The sequence below is a fragment of the Anas acuta genome, chromosome 1 (genome assembly GCF_963932015.1).
Source record: "Anas acuta chromosome 1, bAnaAcu1.1, whole genome shotgun sequence".
In the NCBI taxonomy this organism is placed as follows: Eukaryota; Metazoa; Chordata; class Aves; order Anseriformes; family Anatidae; genus Anas; species Anas acuta.
The window spans coordinates 125,566,390-125,585,353 of NC_088979.1; the positions used below are offsets into that span (position 1 = coordinate 125,566,390).

General features: G+C 48.6%; 1 protein-coding gene across 4 annotated transcripts; it reads left to right on the top strand.

Moving 5' to 3' along the window:
* The first annotated feature begins 1,040 nt into the window (after positions 1 to 1,040).
* On the top strand, positions 1,041 to 18,488 carry PHC1 (polyhomeotic homolog 1). Of its 4 annotated transcripts, none has more exons than XM_068701319.1 (15): positions 1,041 to 1,189; positions 4,319 to 4,475; positions 6,123 to 6,233; positions 7,396 to 7,473; positions 8,256 to 8,405; positions 9,334 to 9,489; positions 10,622 to 11,120; positions 11,448 to 12,205; positions 13,356 to 13,503; positions 13,617 to 13,825; positions 14,433 to 14,544; positions 15,110 to 15,218; positions 15,878 to 16,028; positions 16,640 to 16,871; positions 17,129 to 18,488. In XM_068701319.1, the coding sequence occupies exons 2-15, from the start codon at positions 4,362 to 4,364 to the stop codon at positions 17,281 to 17,283; spliced, it is 2,982 nt and encodes a 993-aa protein (XP_068557420.1). In that variant the 5' UTR covers positions 1,041 to 1,189; positions 4,319 to 4,361; the 3' UTR covers positions 17,284 to 18,488. The 4 variants fall into 4 exon arrangements, with proteins under 4 accessions (XP_068557420.1, XP_068557441.1, XP_068557451.1 ...); XM_068701340.1 differs by having other exon boundaries at positions 9,358 to 9,489; XM_068701329.1 differs by lacking the exon at positions 1,041 to 1,189 and adding an exon at positions 1,223 to 1,405.
* Positions 18,489 to 18,964: the final 476 nt, after the last annotated feature.

Below are 18,964 nucleotides of genomic sequence, written 5' to 3' on the forward strand. Positions count from 1 at the left end.
GAGGCTCAAACTTGTTGCTTATGGGATTGATTATGCTCCTTGTACATGCAGGTGAAGTGTGGTTCCTTTCTGCTTTTCTTTTGTTTCTCCCCCCCCCGCTATCTTGGTGCACAGCCAGTCGTGCTTAGAGGAGACTCAGCAGCTCTGGTAGGGACGAGCCACTAGCCTGACACCATAGGAAGTTTCTCGTGATGTTAGAAAGAATCCCTCTTGAAAAACAGTGCTATTGCTACAAATGAGTAACAGTTTACCCTAATCGATCACCTCCCTAAGACAGGTAATGGACAGCAGAACTGATGTTCTTCATCAGTACTAAAGTGAAGCAAGGCCACAAAGTGCCTGCGCCGCGTAGCTTCGTCTTCATGGCTAAGTGTGGTCATTAAACCCTGGCACTTGTTTTTTTTACACTCTTTTCACGTGTGTTTCCACTGTGTGCACGTTCTCCAGGCAGCAAAGCGGCGGCACCGCCGTCCCTGGGGGTGTTCAAGGAGAGGCTGGACGTGGCGCTTGGGGACAGGGTTTGGTGGGGGACATTGGTGGCAGGGGGATGGTTGGAGGGGTGATCTGGGAGGGCTTTTCCAGCCTTGATGGCGGTGTGCTTGTAACCATGGCGGGCACAGGTACCGTGGCCGTGCCCTGTGCCCACCGGCACGTTCCCCAGGGGGCACCGCAGCCATTTCGCCCCCGGCCTCCAGCAGCGCCGAGGCCTGAGGCCCGGACCCCAGGCCCCGCCAGGTCGCCATGGCAACCGCAAAGCGGCGGCGGGGCGGGCGGTGGGGGGGGTGGGGGGGAGAGGGCGCCATGACGTGCCCGGAAGCGCCCCGAAGGGCGGAAGTGACGGAGCGGGGGGGAACCCCGAAGACAAAAATTCTTTAAAAAAAGGAAAAAAAAAAAAAAGAATAAAAAAGGGAGAGGGGGCGGAGCCTAACGGAGCCACGCCCCCTCCAGCCCCCAGCGGCCGCGCAGGGCCCCCGGGGCCGGGGCCGGGGCCGCGGCGGCGAGGTAACGCCCCGCCCCCCCCCCTGCTCCCACCCCCCGGAGCCCTCCCTCCCCCGGCACAGGGGGGCCCCGCGCCCCGCCCCGCCCCGCCCCGCCCCGCCCCGCCCTGCCCGGCCCGGCGGGGCTCGGCCCGGCTGCCCGCGCTCGGGGGGGGCGTGCCCAGAGCAGCCGAGCCCGGCCGGGCGCTGCGGTAAGGAGGCGGCGGCAGGGAGGGAAGGGAAGGGAAGGGAGGTGTGGGGGAGGCCGGGCCCCGAGCTGACAGCGCCCGCGGGGCGGCCATTGTGCGCCCTGCCCCGCTCCGCTCCGATGGGCGAGGGGGCAGCCTCGCCTCGCCTCGCCTCGCCTCGCCCCGCCGCTGCCCGGCGCTTTGTGCAGGGCCGTGCAGCAGCAGCAGCAGCAGCAGCAGGTGGCCGTGCCCCCGCCGTGCCGCAGCGCCCTGAGGGGGCTGTGCAGGAGGGGGCCCCGCTGGTGGGGGTGGAGGCGTGGGGCTGGCTCCGGGGAGGCTGCGGAGCCGGGTGGGAGGGGAGCGGGCGCCCTGCAGGAGGGGGGGGGAGCGAGGAAAACTTTGGTGCCGCCGCTGGTAGGGCCGGGGAGCCGAGCCCCGAGCCGGGGGGCTTTGTGCTGCCCCGGGGCTGCCGCTCGGGGTGCAGCCCCCTGCGAGGCACGGCCGGTTGGAGCAGCCGCCTGAATGGGAATCGCTCCCACCGACCGCCCTCTTTTGCAGGGGGTCCGCCAGTGGCGTAGGGAAGGTGCTTTTTGGAAAATGCCTCGCTTAAATGCCTTCGGTGGGTCGCTCATGGCACGGGGCAGCGTCCAGGGGTCTGACAGCGCAGCGGGCACAGGGGAGGTGCGGGAAGGTGTGCGTGGAGGGGGCCGAGTCTGGGATGCTTCAAGTGGAAACAACCCGACCCAGACACAGGCTGGGGAACCGCATCCCTGGGTGTACTTTCCTGGTGGCAGCAGACCCTGGCTCCCCGTTTTTGAGTTTGGGAAGGGTTTTGTAGATAATCCTGCTTGTTACAAGTGGTGTAAATCCTTACTGGCCTTCTGCAAAGGGAGAGCGTGCCTCTCCATCCACGTCCCCAGAAGAGACACCTAAATGCTTGTTGATGCTTTTCATCCCAGAGGCACTGCTGTTTCAGTAGGGTTCCAGGTTTGTGCCAGCTCCTGGTTTTAGGAAGCTCTAGACCAATGTCAAACTCCAAAACACTGGTAACCTTAGGACTGATGCTGTTGTGTACTGAGGAAATACAGGCTGGTGGAGCAGGGCACCAACTTGGAAGCCAGGTTTCTCCTCCTAGTACCCTGAGAGTAAGGTCATACGTGAAGCTGGACAAACAGCGTGCTGAGTTGCCTTCTCTTCCACCTGACTGGCAGCTGAATTAGCTCACCTGTGAGTCCACAGTTCACTGATCTGACTGAAAATGATGCTTAGGGTAGTTTTTCTGTAAAGTTAACAAGTTAAATCAACTGATGGAAGGGTCCAGTGAGTGCTGGAAGTAAGGTAATTGTCTCTTGCTTGTAGCTGAACTACTGGATAACTCGGTGTAACGTGTACAGCTTTGCTCCAAGTTACATTTTAATCCCATTTGAAGTATTTCATATATTTACACCAGTTCCTTTCTCTGAAAATCTCTGTGTTCTCTCCCCTTTTCAGTTGCTTTAGGCTTCATCTACTTTTTTTGGTGCTGCCCCCTGGGGAGCATCTTGTGTTCTGAGTATTGATCGTCTGCTTCTAACTATAACAGAGTTGTGGGTGAAGACAGTGGTGGCCAGTTGAGAGAGTGTGTTTTAGCTGAGGAAAAGGTGGCTGGGTGTTACCTGCCTGTGGTCAGTGCTGGAGCAGGTACAGGACTGTAGTATTGCATTAGCAATAGATGCCTAGGCAGGACTCAAGAGCAGAGGTGTAGATTCGTGGGGAAGTCAGGACTGGAACAACATCTGCGTGCTGGTCAGTGACGGAATTTACCAGATTTTGAGGAGAAGGTTTGGAACAGTGGATCCCTGATACAATCAGCCGTCCACAGCTATTAATGTTGATGCTCTTGTCCCGCTTCAAAGTTGTCTGCGCCATTCAGGAGTTTAGAAACTTGTCTGGTAGAGAATATTGGTGCACTCCCTTGTATGCTGTGCTGCTCTGTTTGTTTACTGACCTGGAAGAAGTTGCCTTTGGTGCGGGCTGTGAAGCTTGACAACTCTGGGTTTGAAAAGGTCTAAATACAGGGGCTGTGCTGATGCTATGGGATCTTCCATCAGTGATAAACAGACTATCAGAAGGTTTTTTTTTTTTTTTTTTTAAGCTTTATGCAAATGATATCCTTCTGAAAAGTCACTTTTTTCAGTAGAATTCTGTTTGTGTCTAACCACTTTTGTACATTTCCTGTTCTCACTCTACCTCCTACCATTACTCCCGGTATAGCCCATCTTTCTTGCTACACAAAGGCACCCTGATCATCCCAATACATTACTTTTCTGCTAAGCACTTTTTTCAGTCTTTCTTCTCTTCCTCTTGGCTGATGGATGCCTTCTCCAGGCCTTCTTTAGTTCTGCAGTTCACCGCAACTCATCTTTCTGCCCCTGGAATATCTCTCTGGCTCTGTATGACCTCTGTGGTGTGCTTCCCCTCATAAGTATTGCTTGTGATGCCTTTGTCCACCCTGCTTCTGGCTCCACTCTTCCTTAAACCAACTTGCCACCCCAGATACCAGCTTCCAGTCTGATATTTGAGTTGCGGTGTGTCAGGAACAAGGAGTAGCGGGAAGTGCATGTGATCAGAGAAAGAAAGAGACAATTACGGATTGGGGGCCAAACTGAGAGAAAGGACTGAGTTGGTGTATTTGCAGGGCAGCGGAGTTGTGGAATAATTACACCTCTCGGGAGGCTGCAGGAAGAGGTGCTGAGAAGCTGTGGAAGTACAGTGGGAGACTGGAAGTACAGTTAATTCACCTGAGTTCACTAGCCTTGAAGCAGAGGTGGTCAGGTCTGTAACCGAGTGGTTGTCTGAATGAGCTGCAGCTGCTGCTTCGCTCTGGTGCCTGGTTAAGAGCTCAGGATGCTGTAGTGTCCGATTGTAGCATGGTGATAAAAATACGAGGATGTGTGTGTTACATTTCAGACTGTGGTAACAGAAGACTTAAACTGTGAGTATAATTTCTGGGTTATTTCAGCTCTGAGCATCCCCAGCCCCCTTTGATGTAGCAAAGCTGTGGAAGAAGCCTGGTACTGGGATATTCGAGTAAAAAAAAAAGCTGTGTAATGCAGTGAAATACAGTTTGGCTCTTTCTCTAGCCTGACTTAGTTTCCAAATCTTTCGATTTAGATCTGGAGTCGATCCCAGCCTGAGCTCCCAGGATCCTGTCACCATGGAGACTGAAAGTGAGCAGAACTCCGGCTCCAGCAGCGGCAGCTCCAGTTCTGGAGGAAGCACCCGTCCTCAGATATCACAGATGTCTCTGTATGAGCGACAGGCTGTGCAGGTAGGACACTGCTGCGTTCTGGGATTGAGTGTGCAATAGCCGAAGGGTGTTGAGCCTTTTCATGTCCATCTGGGTTGTCATGTGTCAAGGTGGGAGCATGCTGGAGGAGTACAGGGATCCAGATGTGCAGGGATGGGAGTAGCAAAGCCAAGGCACAGATGGAACTGAGCTTGGCAAGGGATGCAGGGAATAACGGGAAGGGATTCTGTAGGTACTTTGCTCAGAAAAGAAAGGCCAAGGAGAGTGTGCCCCTCTGATAAATGAGAAGGGCGAACTGGTAATAACAGACATGGAGAAGGCTGAGGTACTCAACAACTTCTTTGTCTCAGTCTTCACTGCCAGTCAGGCTTCACACGTCTCCCATTTCCCTGAACCTGTAGAAAAGGGCTGGGGAGAAAAGTCCCTCCCACAAGCGAAGAGCACCTGGGCCAGGGCAATCCTGGTCATGAGCATGGACTGGGAGAAAAATACAACGAGAGCAGCCCTGCAGAGAAGGACTTGAGGATTCTGGTAGATGAAGAGCTCAACATGATCCAGCAGTGTGCACTTGGAGCCCAGAAGGCCAACTGCATCCTGGGCTGCATCAACAGAGGAGTGGCCAGCGGGTAGAGGGAGGTGATCATCACCAGGTCTGGGGCCCACAGCACAAGAAGGATGTGGGGCTGTTAGAATGAGTCCGGAGGAGGGTCACAAAGATGATATGAGGAATGGAGCACCTCTCCTATGAAGAAAGGCTGAGAGAGCTGCGGCTGTTCAGCCTGGAGAAGAGAAGGCTCTGGGGTGACCTCATTGCAGCTTTCCAGTACTCAAAGGGGGGCTTATAAAAAAGATGGAGAGCAACTTTCTGCATGGGCAGATAATGATAGGACAAGGGGGAATGGTTTTAAACTAAAAGAGGGGAGATTGACAGTAGAGGTTAGGAGGAAATTCTCCCAGGGGGTGGTGAGGCACTGGAACAGGTTGCGCAGAGAGGCTGTGGATGCCCCATCCCTGGAGGTGTTCAAGGCCAGGCTGGATGAGGCCTTGGGCAGCCTGATCTAGTGGAAGGTGTCCTGGCCTATGGCAGGGTGGGTGGAGTTAGATGATCTTTAAGGTCCCTTCCAACCTGAGCTGTTCTATGATTCTGTGATATGCTTGAAGAGCTGTCCTGTCTTGGGATTTAGGAATTATTGTATTAGGCCTGATCTTTACTTCCCGTAGTCTGGTGCTGTGCATTGTGTTTTGTAAGCTACTTTTCCAGCGTCCAGCCTTTTAGATTTAGTCAGTACTCGGATTTTAGCTCTGCTGTCCTTGTTCAAGTCATTCTGTTTATCGTGCCATTTCCTCTATATAGTCTATATGGTGTATATACATACTATGCTGGAACACTTGTCTGTCTACTAAAGCACAAATTGCCAAATTCCTGGAGTTTTTAAAAGTTTTTTAAAGTGTGTTTCCTGCTGTCCTGGAATATGTCTGTGATTCAGTCTGTTACCAGTTTGCAGCTTCTTTACCTGTTCTGTTATACTAATCTGATGGCTTTTTTTTTTTTTTTTTTTTCTCTGCGGGGATGTGATATGGTCCCAAGGCTCTTATTTCTTCATTTCTCTCTGATCACGTTTCAAGGGCATACTGTTTTTTAACAATTGGGTTTTCCTCTTTCTCTAGGCTCTTCAAGCACTCCAGAGACAGCCCAATGCCGCTCAGTACTTTCATCAGTTTATGCTCCAGCAGCAGCTTAACAGTGCCCAGCTTCACAGCTTGGCTGCTGTCCAGCAGGTGAGTTAAAAGGGGGCAGAAGGTGAGGAACTGGATGATTCTTTACTTGCACTCTGGCTTACATACCAAGGTCCTGATCTGCAATTAGACAACTGGTACCTAATTGCACTACTTGCAACGTGTTAAACACATTTTTGAATGTAATATAAACAGCTAGTAAACTGGAAGCTTGATGGAGTGTTTTGTTTAGTTTTCAGGTACAAAAAGGGGAAGATAAAATATAGCATCACATAAGGGAATTTGCACATTGGAGGCATGTGACTAGCTACTGTACCTCCATTAAATGAAAGATGGGTGTTTACATCACCAGTGAATGCGGTAGTGTTTTAAAACAGTCTTAAAGAAAACGATAGATTGTTATTTCTCTGAGGATAAATGTAGTTCTCTGTGTGTGAAACTTCATGTGGTATCCTCTGAGTTTTTCTTTCTTGAAACTTACTATCACGTGGTTTCTTTTCCAGTTACTAGCAAGAAGGATCTGGGGTAAATCTCCTCCATGAAGAAGGGTTTCTTTAATTGAGTTTGTTGAGATGATGTATCCTGCATAAATGAACTTTTTTTTTTTTAACGACTTCGCTCACTTGAACTGATGACAAATTCAGATGAGATGAATTATAGGTGATGTGACAGTATACTTTTGTCTATGTAACAATATCTCCATCAATAGCTGTGCTTCTTGGCTGTTAGTCCGGGTTTTAGTTGTTTTCAAATCCCTACCTGCAGTTTTATAGCACAGACCACATAGAATCCCTCACCAGTATTATGTGAATCTTAGTTGTAAAACCAACTAAACGTATACAGTGTGCTTGCCATGGCATCATTGTAGGAAAGGAAAAAAAATCTGTTTACCTTTCTCTGCCAGCTGAATGTGCTGTAATCTGAAATTTGTAACTTGCAGTACTATCATTGCATTGTTACTAATCTGTATGACTAGCTGAGCAAATTGGTAATATTTCAGGGGATGTCTGGGCGTTAACAGAGTGGACTGGAGCATCAGGATGAGGGGTTGCAGTGTGTAGCATGACAAACTGGGGCAACGTTCTTGGGAATGGGAAAAGATGATGGTGATGGTATTTAGTGTTCTTACAAAACCAAATATTTGGGCTGGATAAAAAAAAGGTTTTTTTTCAGGTACTCATTCCTCTGTCAATCTCTCTTGCAGGCTACAATTGCAGCCAGCAGACAAGCCAGCTCCCCCAACACCAGCACCCCACAACAGACTACCACCACCCAGGCCTCCGTAAGTAATTACACAGATCAAAGCCTTTCCCCACACCCTGCTCCACTCTGCCCTTGTTCTTTCTACTCTTTGTCTTTTAGGAAGGCAGGCAGCCAGGGAAACACAGCTTCTAGGAATGCTGAGAATCCACAAGATACAGACAACTTGAGGATTTGGGGTGCTGTCATTATTGGTTGGGGTTGAGGAGCTCCAAAAAGGTTTCTGAGTGGGATAGGCTTCTTAGCTGGAAAGGTAGAGAATATATTTTTTCCTGAGCCTTTGGGGATATGTTTTCTTGGTTTAGGAGAAGATCAGGATTTATAAGAAGGAGGAGTTGTGAGCAGCTTGGAAGGGGATGCTCTTTTGTTTCGAGGTAGCTCATTGAATGAGAGGAAGTATGATTTTATAGCAGGTATTGGGGAACTGGGACTTGTTCAAAGAGTATAGATGAGTTGTTAAGGCAGATTATGTTATGATTTTTTTCCCCCTTTACTTGAGAGGCTGGAGAAAATGTATTTTTAGTTCTCTTTTGGATCTCTTATTGAAGTTGCAAAGTAGCAGTGATACTCAGGCTCATCATACAAATGAGGTTAGCATCCAAGATTTTGGCTAGTTCAGATCACATAGCCTCTTAAGGCAAGAATTTCCTTTTTTATTCTTGGACCCCTGCGGGATACAAGGAAAAACTGTGAAATATTTGTTCTGGCTGTACCCCAGTAAGTGAAATTTTACTTCTTTCTTTGCCCCCCCCATCTCTTCTTATATGATTTTTGTCTTTTTTTTTTTTTTTTTTCTGTTTTAAGATCAATCTAGCCACCACATCAGCTGCTCAGCTGATTAGTCGCTCACAGAGTGTGAGTTCCCCCAGTGCCACAACTCTGACGCAGTCTGTGCTCCTTGGGAATACCACCTCACCACCTCTCAATCAGTCACAGGCCCAGATGTACCTCCGGGTAAGAGATCAGGACACATTTTGTGTACTTACCATAAACCCCACTTTCTAGACACTCCAGTGTTTCACTGTTTGGGACTACCAACTACTTAGGGCTAACTCCAGCTCTAAGACTGATACGATATGTTTTAAATTCAGATGAGGAACTCTTATCCCTGAAACCACATTTGACTTTGAGCTCAGCTTTTGAGGGTAAATTAGCTTTGTACTGTGTATTGAAATTCTTAAGAACTATGTTTGTCTCTGCTCTGCATAGATGTTAAAGATCCCATGGCACTTCTCAGTAGAGCATAAATGTGAAACATATATCCTAGACTGGAGTAGAACTGGCAGAAAAAAAGCTGCTCTTCTTGTTGATTGCTGGAACAGATATATGGTAAATTACTCCCTTCAGTCACTGCACGCAGGGATGTAAGTCAGGATTCAAGTAAGTCTAGGAACGTAAATCAACAGGAACAAATTTCTCATCCTTTTGATTAGTATGAAGTGCTGCTGTATGGAAAACAGACGACTATAATCTATCTGGAGTTTGGTTACCTACTTGAAAAATATGTTCTGTGTCTCAGTTGGCTTTACAGTTTGTAATCCTCTGGTCTTGGGTGTATGTCTTTTATCACTGTTTCTCAACCAGTCCTGAATATACATTTCAAAATTAAATTATACACAAGTATTTTAGCTGGTCCTGGGCAGCTTGTGGGAGTTGCCCCAGGCCCATATTTAACAGAAGACTGCTTGTTTCCAGAAGGAAACTGTTTCCTGCTCTTGAGGGTTATGTTACAGTGCAGCGTGGGGAAGGGTGGCTGGGGGGAATGCCGTGTACAACATTGCAGCCTCGTGTTGCTTTGTAATCTGCTTGTGGTTCGCTGTCTGTCTTTCTCTCTTCCCCCTTGGTTCCTTTCATTCCACATCACCTGACCCATCCCCAACAGCCACAGCTGGGGAACCTGTTGCAGGTAAACCGGACCTTGGGCCGCAATGTGCCTCTTGCCTCCCAACTCATCCTGATGCCTAATGGGGCCGTGGCTGCTGTCCAGCAGGAGGTACCACCCACCCAGTCTCCTGGGGTCCATGCAGACACAGACCAGGTCAGTGACACCCCCTCCCAGAGCCCTTCCTGTCCCCAGTACACAACCTGCACTCTGGTTCTTGTCTCCAGCCTCCTCTGCCTACACAGAAGATTCGCTCTATTTTATCCCCATTCTGTGTCCCTGTAACTACTGCAGGCAAGAGATATTGCTCTCTCTTGCCATCATTTCCCGGTGTTTGCTTTCTGCCTCCAGAGACTGGATTCATTTCTGATTAAAATTTCTGGGATGCGACATGGGCTGGATCAATCATGTTTTCACAGCTTTTTACTTGTCCTTGTGTGAAAGGAACTGTTGAGTTCTGTGTCCATTTTTCAGCGAGACATTCACTCTACAATGAAGAGTCTTTGTTAGCAATAGTGTTCCTTAACCTGGGTGGTTTGTTGTAAAAATGCCAACGACTGAGCATGCCACAAGGTCTTAGCTCCTGCACTCAGCTGTAAATCTTTCTCTGGGTCAGAGAGCTGCAGTGGCTTTCCATTTTGCTGGTCCTAACCTAGTCATTCTTGGGATTTCCAGTTACTTCATATTTGTATTTTCTGGAGCCCTTTCTTTGTGGCAAAGTTAGCCACAATTGAACTTGAAGATAACGCTGCATTTGGAGGGGGATTAAATACTGAGGATGGTAGCACTGAAATGCAGAGGAACTGGTGAAATCAGCAAGGCTGCAGGCCTCCTGAATGGAAAGCACTGTACGGATAGAGGAGGCAAGTGGCACAAAAACTGTGAAGGAATTACTGGTCTTTAAAGGGGTATCTCAGTTCTTTTACAGCCATGCTAACGTGGATCCTAGCAATGCGAGGACAAGGCAGACAGGTCTGGAGGCTGTCCCGTGCCTCAGAAAGAATGGTGTTTTCCTCAAGTGCTGTTCAGAAAGTGCCACGAGATCTTTAACTTCCATCAGAGATGGGGCAGAAGGCAGTTCAGGTTAATATGTTTTCTAGGGAGGGTTGCACCTGAGCCTCGCCCTGTGGTATGAGCCAGCTCCCCAAGTTAGACTTACAGCATTGGCTTGGCCTGCATCCCAGCAGAGAATATTGCTGATGCATTCTCTTGTTCTGTACCTCTCTCCAACTTCCAGGAGGAAACATGCATGTTGCAAATGGACTGTGTTCTGTATGTGTGTCTCTAGGTGCAGAACTTGGCTGTGAGGAGCCAGCAGACCTCATCCACTAATGCCCAGCTCCAAAGCTCTGCTCAGAAGGCAGCTCTACCAGGAAACTCCCAGGCTTCGTGCCTGCCACAGGCCACAAGTACAGGCCAGACCTTGGCAGCAGCTCAGGTGTCTTCTAGCAGCACAGGCCAGTCCCTCAACTTGAGTCAGGGGGCAGCAGGCAGCAATGGTGTCTCTGGGGGTGTGGTGGCAAGCAGTGGGAGCCAGACCTCAACAGGACTGAGCCAGACAGCCTCGGCAGGTGCCGCTGGCAGTTGCCAAAGGAAAGGCACAGGGGTGGTGCAACCACTACCAGTAGCAGCTGCCCAGGCAGTGACTATCAGCCAGGGAAGCCAAACGGACACAGAGAATGCAGCCACAAAGAAGGGCGAAACGGACAGTGGCGGACAGCAGACAGTGGGCATGAACCTGACGCGGACAGCTACACCAGCACCCAGCCAAACGCTGATAAGCTCAGGTGAGTGGTGCTTTCTTCCTTCTCTTTGAACCAGTTGAGCTTTCAGAAGAGTGCCATTTAAAGCTCAGTGGTGAGAGGTTTCCCAACAAGCCTCCCAGTTGCCGTGCTCCTGGATGCTATTCTCTAGGGATTATCCTGCTCTACTAATGACAGAAGTTGATCCCAGCCCGTTCAGTTCCCACTATCCTCTGCCAGTTGGCTGTCAGTCATTTTGGAACATAACAATTCAAACCAGTGTGGTGGCTGCTTGCCTTTTTTTTTTTTGTTCCCAGTTGTGCTGTTGCTAACCTTTGTGCTCTCCTTTTCTCTGGTTCTGTGTTTGTATAGCCACGTATACACAGATTCAGCCACACTCATTGATCCAGCAGCAGCAGCAAATTCACCTGCAGAAGCAGGTGGTGATTCAGCAGCAGATTGCCATTCATCACCAGCAGCAGTTCCAGCACCGCCAGTCCCAGCTCCTCCACACAGCCACCCATCTCCAGCTGTCCCAGCAGCAGCAACAGCAGCAGTCACCATCTCTGACCCAACAGCAGCAACAAGCTCAACCTCCACAGCAGCAGGCGCCACCTCAAAACCAGCAGCAGGCTCAGACCCTTGTGGTGCAACCGATGTTGCAGTCCCAGGCACAGCCTGTTCAGCTCCAGCAGGACAGTTCTTGCCAGCCAGCCACCAAATCACCTGTTCCAATCCAGTCAAAATCTATGGTCGCTCCCATCAAACCACCTCAGCTTGGGCCTGCCAAAATGTCAGCAGCGCAGCAGCCTCCGCCACACATTCCTGTGCAGGTGGTGGGTACTCGGCAGCAGGGCTCAGGCCAAGCCCAAGCACTGGGTTTAGCTCAGATTGCTGCAGCAGTGACAACTTCCCGGGGAATGCCAGCTGTGGTCCAGCCTGTTTCCCAAGGCCATGCTGCTTCCCCATCCTCTTCAGCTCCACCATCCTCACAGGAAGCTCCCCCTCTCACCACAGGGGTGAATTTGGCACAAGTTCAAGGCACAACCCACATGGTGAAGAGCCCAGCCTCCTCTCCAGTTGTGGCTCAGATGCCAGCAGCGTTCTACATGCAGTCTGTCCAGCTGCCAGTAAGTGAGACCATCAAGAAGGGGAATACCACATGGATTCTCTTTGTTCAGTCCTAGGACACTAACTGCATTCCAGCCCTGGGTCGGTGGGACGGGAGGAATAAGAGGTTTGGATTAAGGGATATAGAGGCTTTTCCTCTCAAAAATGCTGATTCCAGTCCAGCCCTTGTGGTTACTGACTACAAACAGTTTTCTTTCATGTGATCATTCAGAGGCTTGCATGACACAAACTGGTGAGACTTGGACCCCGATTCAAATGGAGTAGATGTCCACATCACGTCCTAAATATCCCATTTAACAGCAGTTGGCCTCTTTGTCTCTCAGGAGAGAGAAGACAGCTGAGTGGACTGTGAAGCCTGAGCTCCCCTCTCCCCACTAGGTGCAGATACCTCCAGGCCAGAGACCCCTCGGTGTGTGGTTATCAGCCACTGAGGCAGGGCTGGCTCTAGATCTCAGAGGATTCCCGAGCAACAGACTATGCAGAGGTAGACAAAGATGGCTTATGTTCCATAGGCCTCGTGTGCTGCTCTAAATTGGCCAACCACGGCCTGCCTGACTCCCTGGGACACTGACACTTTCAGCTCAGATAGCCATAGTCAGTTGCTGAGACTGTTAATTTGACTGGGTTTTCGCTTGTGTAGTCAAGGGCAAAATGTGTCAGTTTGTTTCTAAACTGGCTGCTTCTTCAGGGAGCTGTCAACAGGATTTGTCTGATTTTACAGCTGAGGGACAATTCTGCTCTCACCCAGCATACTTCCCCTATTGTTTTGACTCTGTTTCTTCATTGGAACTGATCTGATTTAGCCAAAAGCCTGTTTGGAAACCGCTGGGTGAATGCCATTCCATTTCTTCCGGGAATAATCCCTCAAGGTTTGCAGGGTGTCCTGGTGTTATATCAGTGTATCGATATATCAACCAGGATGCTACATCTTAGTCAGTAGTTCTGTGGTATGTATGTCTTCTGAAGTTTTAGCTCCCTGCTAGGTAAATGCTCCTAAACAAAGATGGGAGCTGGATTCATTTCCAGGAGTGGGAACCAGGCTGGAGATGAAGTCTGATGGAGCAGGATGTATCGTGTTGCCTTCCATCTGTGTTGCTCTCTGCTTTGGGGCTCTTCTCTCTGCTTACGTGTGCCTCTTCGTTCATTCAGGGCAAGTCTCAGACCTTAGCAGTAAAACGCAAGGCGGAGTCAGAGGAGGAGAAGGAGGAATCAGCCAGTGTCACTGCACTGCTGCCTGCCAGGTCTTCTCCTGTGACAGACAGCCCCAAAAACATGGAGGAGAAGAATGGCTTTGGAGGTGAGGTACAAAAGGAGAGCTCTGTTTTTTCTGTACTAACGATCTGATCTCAAGTTCCACTTGAAGTAAGCGGAGCAATAGTAACAGTGACTTTGGTGCTGTTAACATTCCAGATAAATCCGATCCTGCTGCCGCTGCGACCCCAAATACCACCTCCAGTGAAGGAGCATCAGTCACCCCCACCTCTGCACCCACCCCAAACCTAGCAATGGTGTCACGTCAGATGGGAGACTCCAAACCCCCACAAGCCATTGTTAAGCCCCAGATCCTCACACACATCATTGAGGGCTTTGTCATCCAGGAAGGAGCAGAACCCTTTCCGGTAAGGATTCACTGCTGTGGGGAAAGGAGGTGTAGCTGTCTCTTGGAAGGGTGGTGGGCATCCATCTTTGGACAGGACTTTATTTCCCTGTGTTCCATGTAAGCTTTTTTAGCTCACAAAAGTGAGAGGAAGGCAAAGGAAACTGGTTTCATTCATGAAGCAAAGCATCGAGTTGGTATTAAAGACGACAGGTTGGAGTGAGATGGGAAATGTGAACTGGCAAGTGTGATGGGAACCATTTTCTCCGATAGTCCCCAAAGCAATGATTTATGCAGGAATTATAAGAAGGTTCTTCTGTCTGACTTCTACTGAGGGAAAGATGTGCTGCATTTTAAATAAGCAGCAGGTGAAGTTAAAGCAAATAAGGGGAAATAAAGTTGCATGGAATTGCAGGATATTCAAAGCAGACAGTACTTGGTGATCTTGGAATGAATCTGCCACGTCTGCGAATAAGGGAAGAGTAACTTTGTTCAGCGTCTCTCCTTCCTTAGTATGCAGAGGGATTATTTTGAGTTACAATAAGGAGTGAGTGGCATATGCTTCAGAAGAGAGTGGTGGGCACAGAGCTCCTTTACTGATGGGCCAAATTCTTTCTCTTCCTGGCTAGGTGGGTTCTCAGCTGCTGAAAGAATCTGAGAAACCACTGCAGGGAGGGGCTCCTTCTGGCCAGAGTGAAAACCTGTCTAGCAATTCTCCAGGAGGGGACAGTGCTTCTATGGGTGAGTTTCAGCGCTGGGATACCTCGCTAGTGGTACTGAAAGTTTCTGCTGTTACTTCATTATCTACTTTATACGTTACGGACACATATCCCTTTCTGTCCTGCTAACACCTTGGAGTGTCTCAAGCTACAGACCTAGGATCTTCTTTTCTCAAGTGCCAGAAGATACTGCTTTTTATGTTGTTGTTAATACAATCTAACACACCCTATGTTAGTAAGCAGAATCTGAACTGTATCTGTAATGACTGTGAAGGATGTATGGACGCAGCAGAGTGCAGATAGAGACTCCCCCACAGCCTTGTAGGATATGAGGGATATGCTATTTCTTGCTTGTTTAGCAAAAAGGACAAGGAGAAATACACTACTCTTAATATCCTGGGGTCCTAATTAGTGGAGCTTCTGCCTCTCCTCTACCAGCTTCTTGCCCACACTAATTTAGTAGTTTCAAAAGACAATAGTGTTTGGAATCTGTCTGCTCAAAGGAAGAGTAGTGCAATGAAGAATCATTACGTGTGATTTGTTTCAGCTCAAATCATCAAATGGTGTATATCTCTGTATCTCACTAGAGCTTGATAAGAAGGCAAACTTGCTGAAGTGTGAATACTGTGGGAAGTATGCCCCAGCCACCCAGTTCCGTGGCTCCAAGAGGTTTTGTTCCATGACCTGTGCTAAAAGGTAATAGCAAGACAACATCATCCTCTTTGCATTCTCGGGAACTAGGCGTGTGTCCCTTCTCCAGGTAGTGTACAGTACTTCAGTACATCTGATTCTCCCTACGTGGGATGCATGGACCACGGAGACCCTTTAGTACTGGAGCTCTTTACGATTTGTGAATGCTTCTAGGTCTGGAGGAGGTGGATGTGGTGTTGAGTGTAAGCAGGATTTCCTACTTGCTCAGGAAATGAGATGGAAAGAGGGAAGTTCTTGGGCTCCAAAGAACCTCTCAAGTACACTTGACTGGCTAAATGAATGCTTACTGGTAGCTGTCTGCTCTGTTGGTAGTAAAGACAGAAGGGAAAGCTGGGGGGGGGAAATCCCGTGGAGAAATTACACTAGTCATTGCTGCCTCCTATTGATAGCAGAGTGCTTGTTATGGGTCTTTTTTCCCTTAGGGGAATGACTTAATTGACCCTTCAGATGTTAGATCAAGACTCTGGTGTCCAAATATTGCTTGTGAGAAGTCTGGACTGGTTCCTTCCAGGGGGAATTCTTAGAAGGAGGAAGAAGAGAATTTGATGGTAAAGAGAAGTTTCATCCACATCTAGAGAAAGGAGAAACAGTACGTTCAGTTAATTGCTGTTTCCTAATTGCTGCTCTGCTTCTACTTATTTGAGGTACAATGTCAGCTGCAGCCATCAGTTTCGGTTGCAGAGAAAGAAGATGAAAGAATTCCAGGAAGCCAACTATGCTCGTGTGCGCCGACGGGGATCGCGGCGCAGCAGCTCTGAAATTGCTCGAACAAAGATCCAGGGCAAGCGTCACAGGGTAAGGCCGTAGTTCTGCCTGCGGATTTCAGCAGAAATTCAGATTTCAAGGCAGATTTCAGCATAAAAATCGTCACTGTTGGAGGTACCAGGTTCTCAGTGTATGTAGCTGTACAGTACGTGACCAGTGCGCATTGACACGGTCGTTACGCAAGGCACAGTAAGCTGCTCTAATTGCTCATCAACTGCAAAAAGTGGATTAACATTTGTATTTGTTTACTCGGTATTCACTCCAGCATGTCACAGACATCCCAGTGAGTGTGATCAGCTGCCAGGTTTGGTAGAAAACAATCCACTTTTCCTGTACGGTTAGCTTTTTTTCAGATTAATTACTTGAATCAGATTATAGAAGGATTGAAAGAGCTCCAGAGCTGACATGAGGAAGAGGAATGGACTAGGGGAGGATGGGGAAAAGGAAGAGGAAGGGAGACGAGATTTTTACTTTCGTGTCCCTTCAGTGAGCTCTTGTGACAGCTGCCCCTGGACTAAGCCTGAGAAAATTGCCCCAGACTGCTGGGACTTGTACTGTTGCCATTGTCTGGTTTCGCGCCTGGTAACTGTGGTTTAAAAAAAAATAATCACACTTTTTCTTTCTTTTCTGTGGGCTTACAGGGTCAAGAGGACTCGAGTCGAGGTTCTGATAACTCCAGCTATGATGAGGCTCTGTCCCCTACGTCTCCAGGACCCCTGTCAGTACGGGCCAGCCACGGAGAGAGGGACCTGGCAAACTCTAGCATGGCCCCACCTACCCCGGATCTACACGGCATCAACCCAGTCTTCCTGTCCAGCAATCCCAGTCGCTGGAGTGTGGAGGAGGTGTACGAGTTCATTGCATCATTGCAAGGTGAGGTTACGCTGCGTTTCTGCAGCCCTCTGATCCAGTAGCATGGGGAAATCTTTGAGAGTGGTATCTGGTGCTTTTACTGTGCTCTGTGCACGGTTCTGAACTGGAGTGGGTCATGCGAATGGATGAGTTGTACTCCTCAGGCAGCCTGCGTGGGGAGGGGAGATCGGTGTGATTCCTAGCTTACTTTCTGTGCCTGCCAGGGGTCTGTAAAGAGTGGGAATCTGTTTCTCAGTGCCGTTTCCTTGCTTTCGCAGGGTGCCAGGAGATTGCAGAGGAGTTTCGATCACAGGAAATAGATGGCCAGGCCCTGTTGCTTTTGAAGGAGGAACACCTCATGAGTGCCATGAACATCAAGCTGGGACCAGCTCTCAAGATTTGTGCCAAGATCAACGTCCTCAAGGAGACCTAACAGCTCGTGGCAGTAGATTCACTTCAGCTCTGACACCCAGAGCAGCTGCCAGCTTTGCAGGATCCTGCTGGGGCAGGGAAGAATGGGATGATCCCTTGTGGTCTTGTATTCAAGAAGAATGAGAAGGAATTTGACTGAAACTGCCGTGTACAAGCCCATGTTTTGGTCTTTTAATGGTGCTACAAGGGGGATGAAAACTCCTACCTGGGGCCTTTGAAACTTGCCTTCTTCCTGGTTTTGAATATGCCTCTCCCGTTTACCACATCAAGAAGGGAAAGGAGACTTCTTTCTGTTTTAGCAGACTTCTGAAAGGGGCCCTTGTCCCTTTTTGCTACAGCAGGTTTGTTGAATCTTATTTGAGTCTTGTGTCAGAACTTGAAGCATAGGAAGACCCTGTCCTGTATGGATATTGGGGGCAGCTGTGCTTGAGGCATTTAGGAAGCAAATTAGTAAATTTCAAGTGACAGATGTGGACAAAAAAGAACTAGAGCAAGAGGCTGCTTCTGTTACAATTCTAAAAAACTAACCTAGGCTGTTTATGAACTGGGTTTAATAGCCATTCCAGCATGCATACCAAACTTGAAGGCACATGGCAATAGGAGCTGCCTTAGCTTTACTGTCTCCTGTAGAGATTCAGATCAAAGACTGAGTGTTTCGGCAGCTATTCACTCCAGATGCTCCTCATTGAAACAGTCAGAGGAGCATTTATCCTGAGTACTTATGACAAGGTGATGGGGAAATCAGAGTGGGGGGTTGTCTTACATTAGGAAATCCTATACCACTTGGTCTGTCTCCCCAGTATGTGAGTGCGAGGGTATAATTTACAGATCCAAAGCAGTCTCAAGAAGCACCAAGGCTCTTCATAAATCAGCTGTTTTGTTGGTTTTTCTTTTTGCTTCTTTGATTTGTTTTATGGGGTGGGGGTGGGGATTGTTCTCTTACCTGTTTGTATTATTTTTGTGTCTGTCTTTATTATCCTCAGGAGAGCTTATGGGACAAAGTTTAAGCTGGCAGGATTGTATTACCTGCCTCTGACTTTTTTTGGTGACGATGTAAGACAAATACTTCTCTTCCTCAGTATAAAAAACAAAAAACACTCCAACTGAATTATGATCCTTTAGTACTTCTTTCTAAGGGGTACAACTATGTTCTAGGCTAAGCCCCTGCTACTCAGCTCCCACAGTTTTTAAGGACCAAATCCAGAAGTTTTGTGACACTTCAGCAAAAGCAAAACTGTGGGCAGTTGTTTTCTTCCAGCACATCTGCTTTAAAAAAGGAAAAAAAAAAACACTCTACAAAGCATGAAGATGTAAGTGTCCCCTACAGCCACATACCTGAAAGCAAGATTTAAAAAAAAAAAAACTTTTCTATTTTCAGAAGTTTCATATGCATACTTGAGTGAAATGCAAGAATGTTCTGTCTGAAAAACACCTACTATTGTAGGAGAGCTGTAATTGCATGGGGGAAGGCCTAAGGGCCTAAGTAAGAAAACGTGAGAGATCTTTGGAATGGGCTCTTTATTGACTCATCAGAAAAAGAGGGGGAAGTGCTCAGAAGATGCTACAATGTGGAGGCAACTTCTGATCTTTAATTAACACAGGCCCAAAGGAAGCTGCCTGATAACGCTTTTCAGCCTAAATAGAAGGGGGGGATGGTGTGCACGCACAGATGGGGGGAGTTT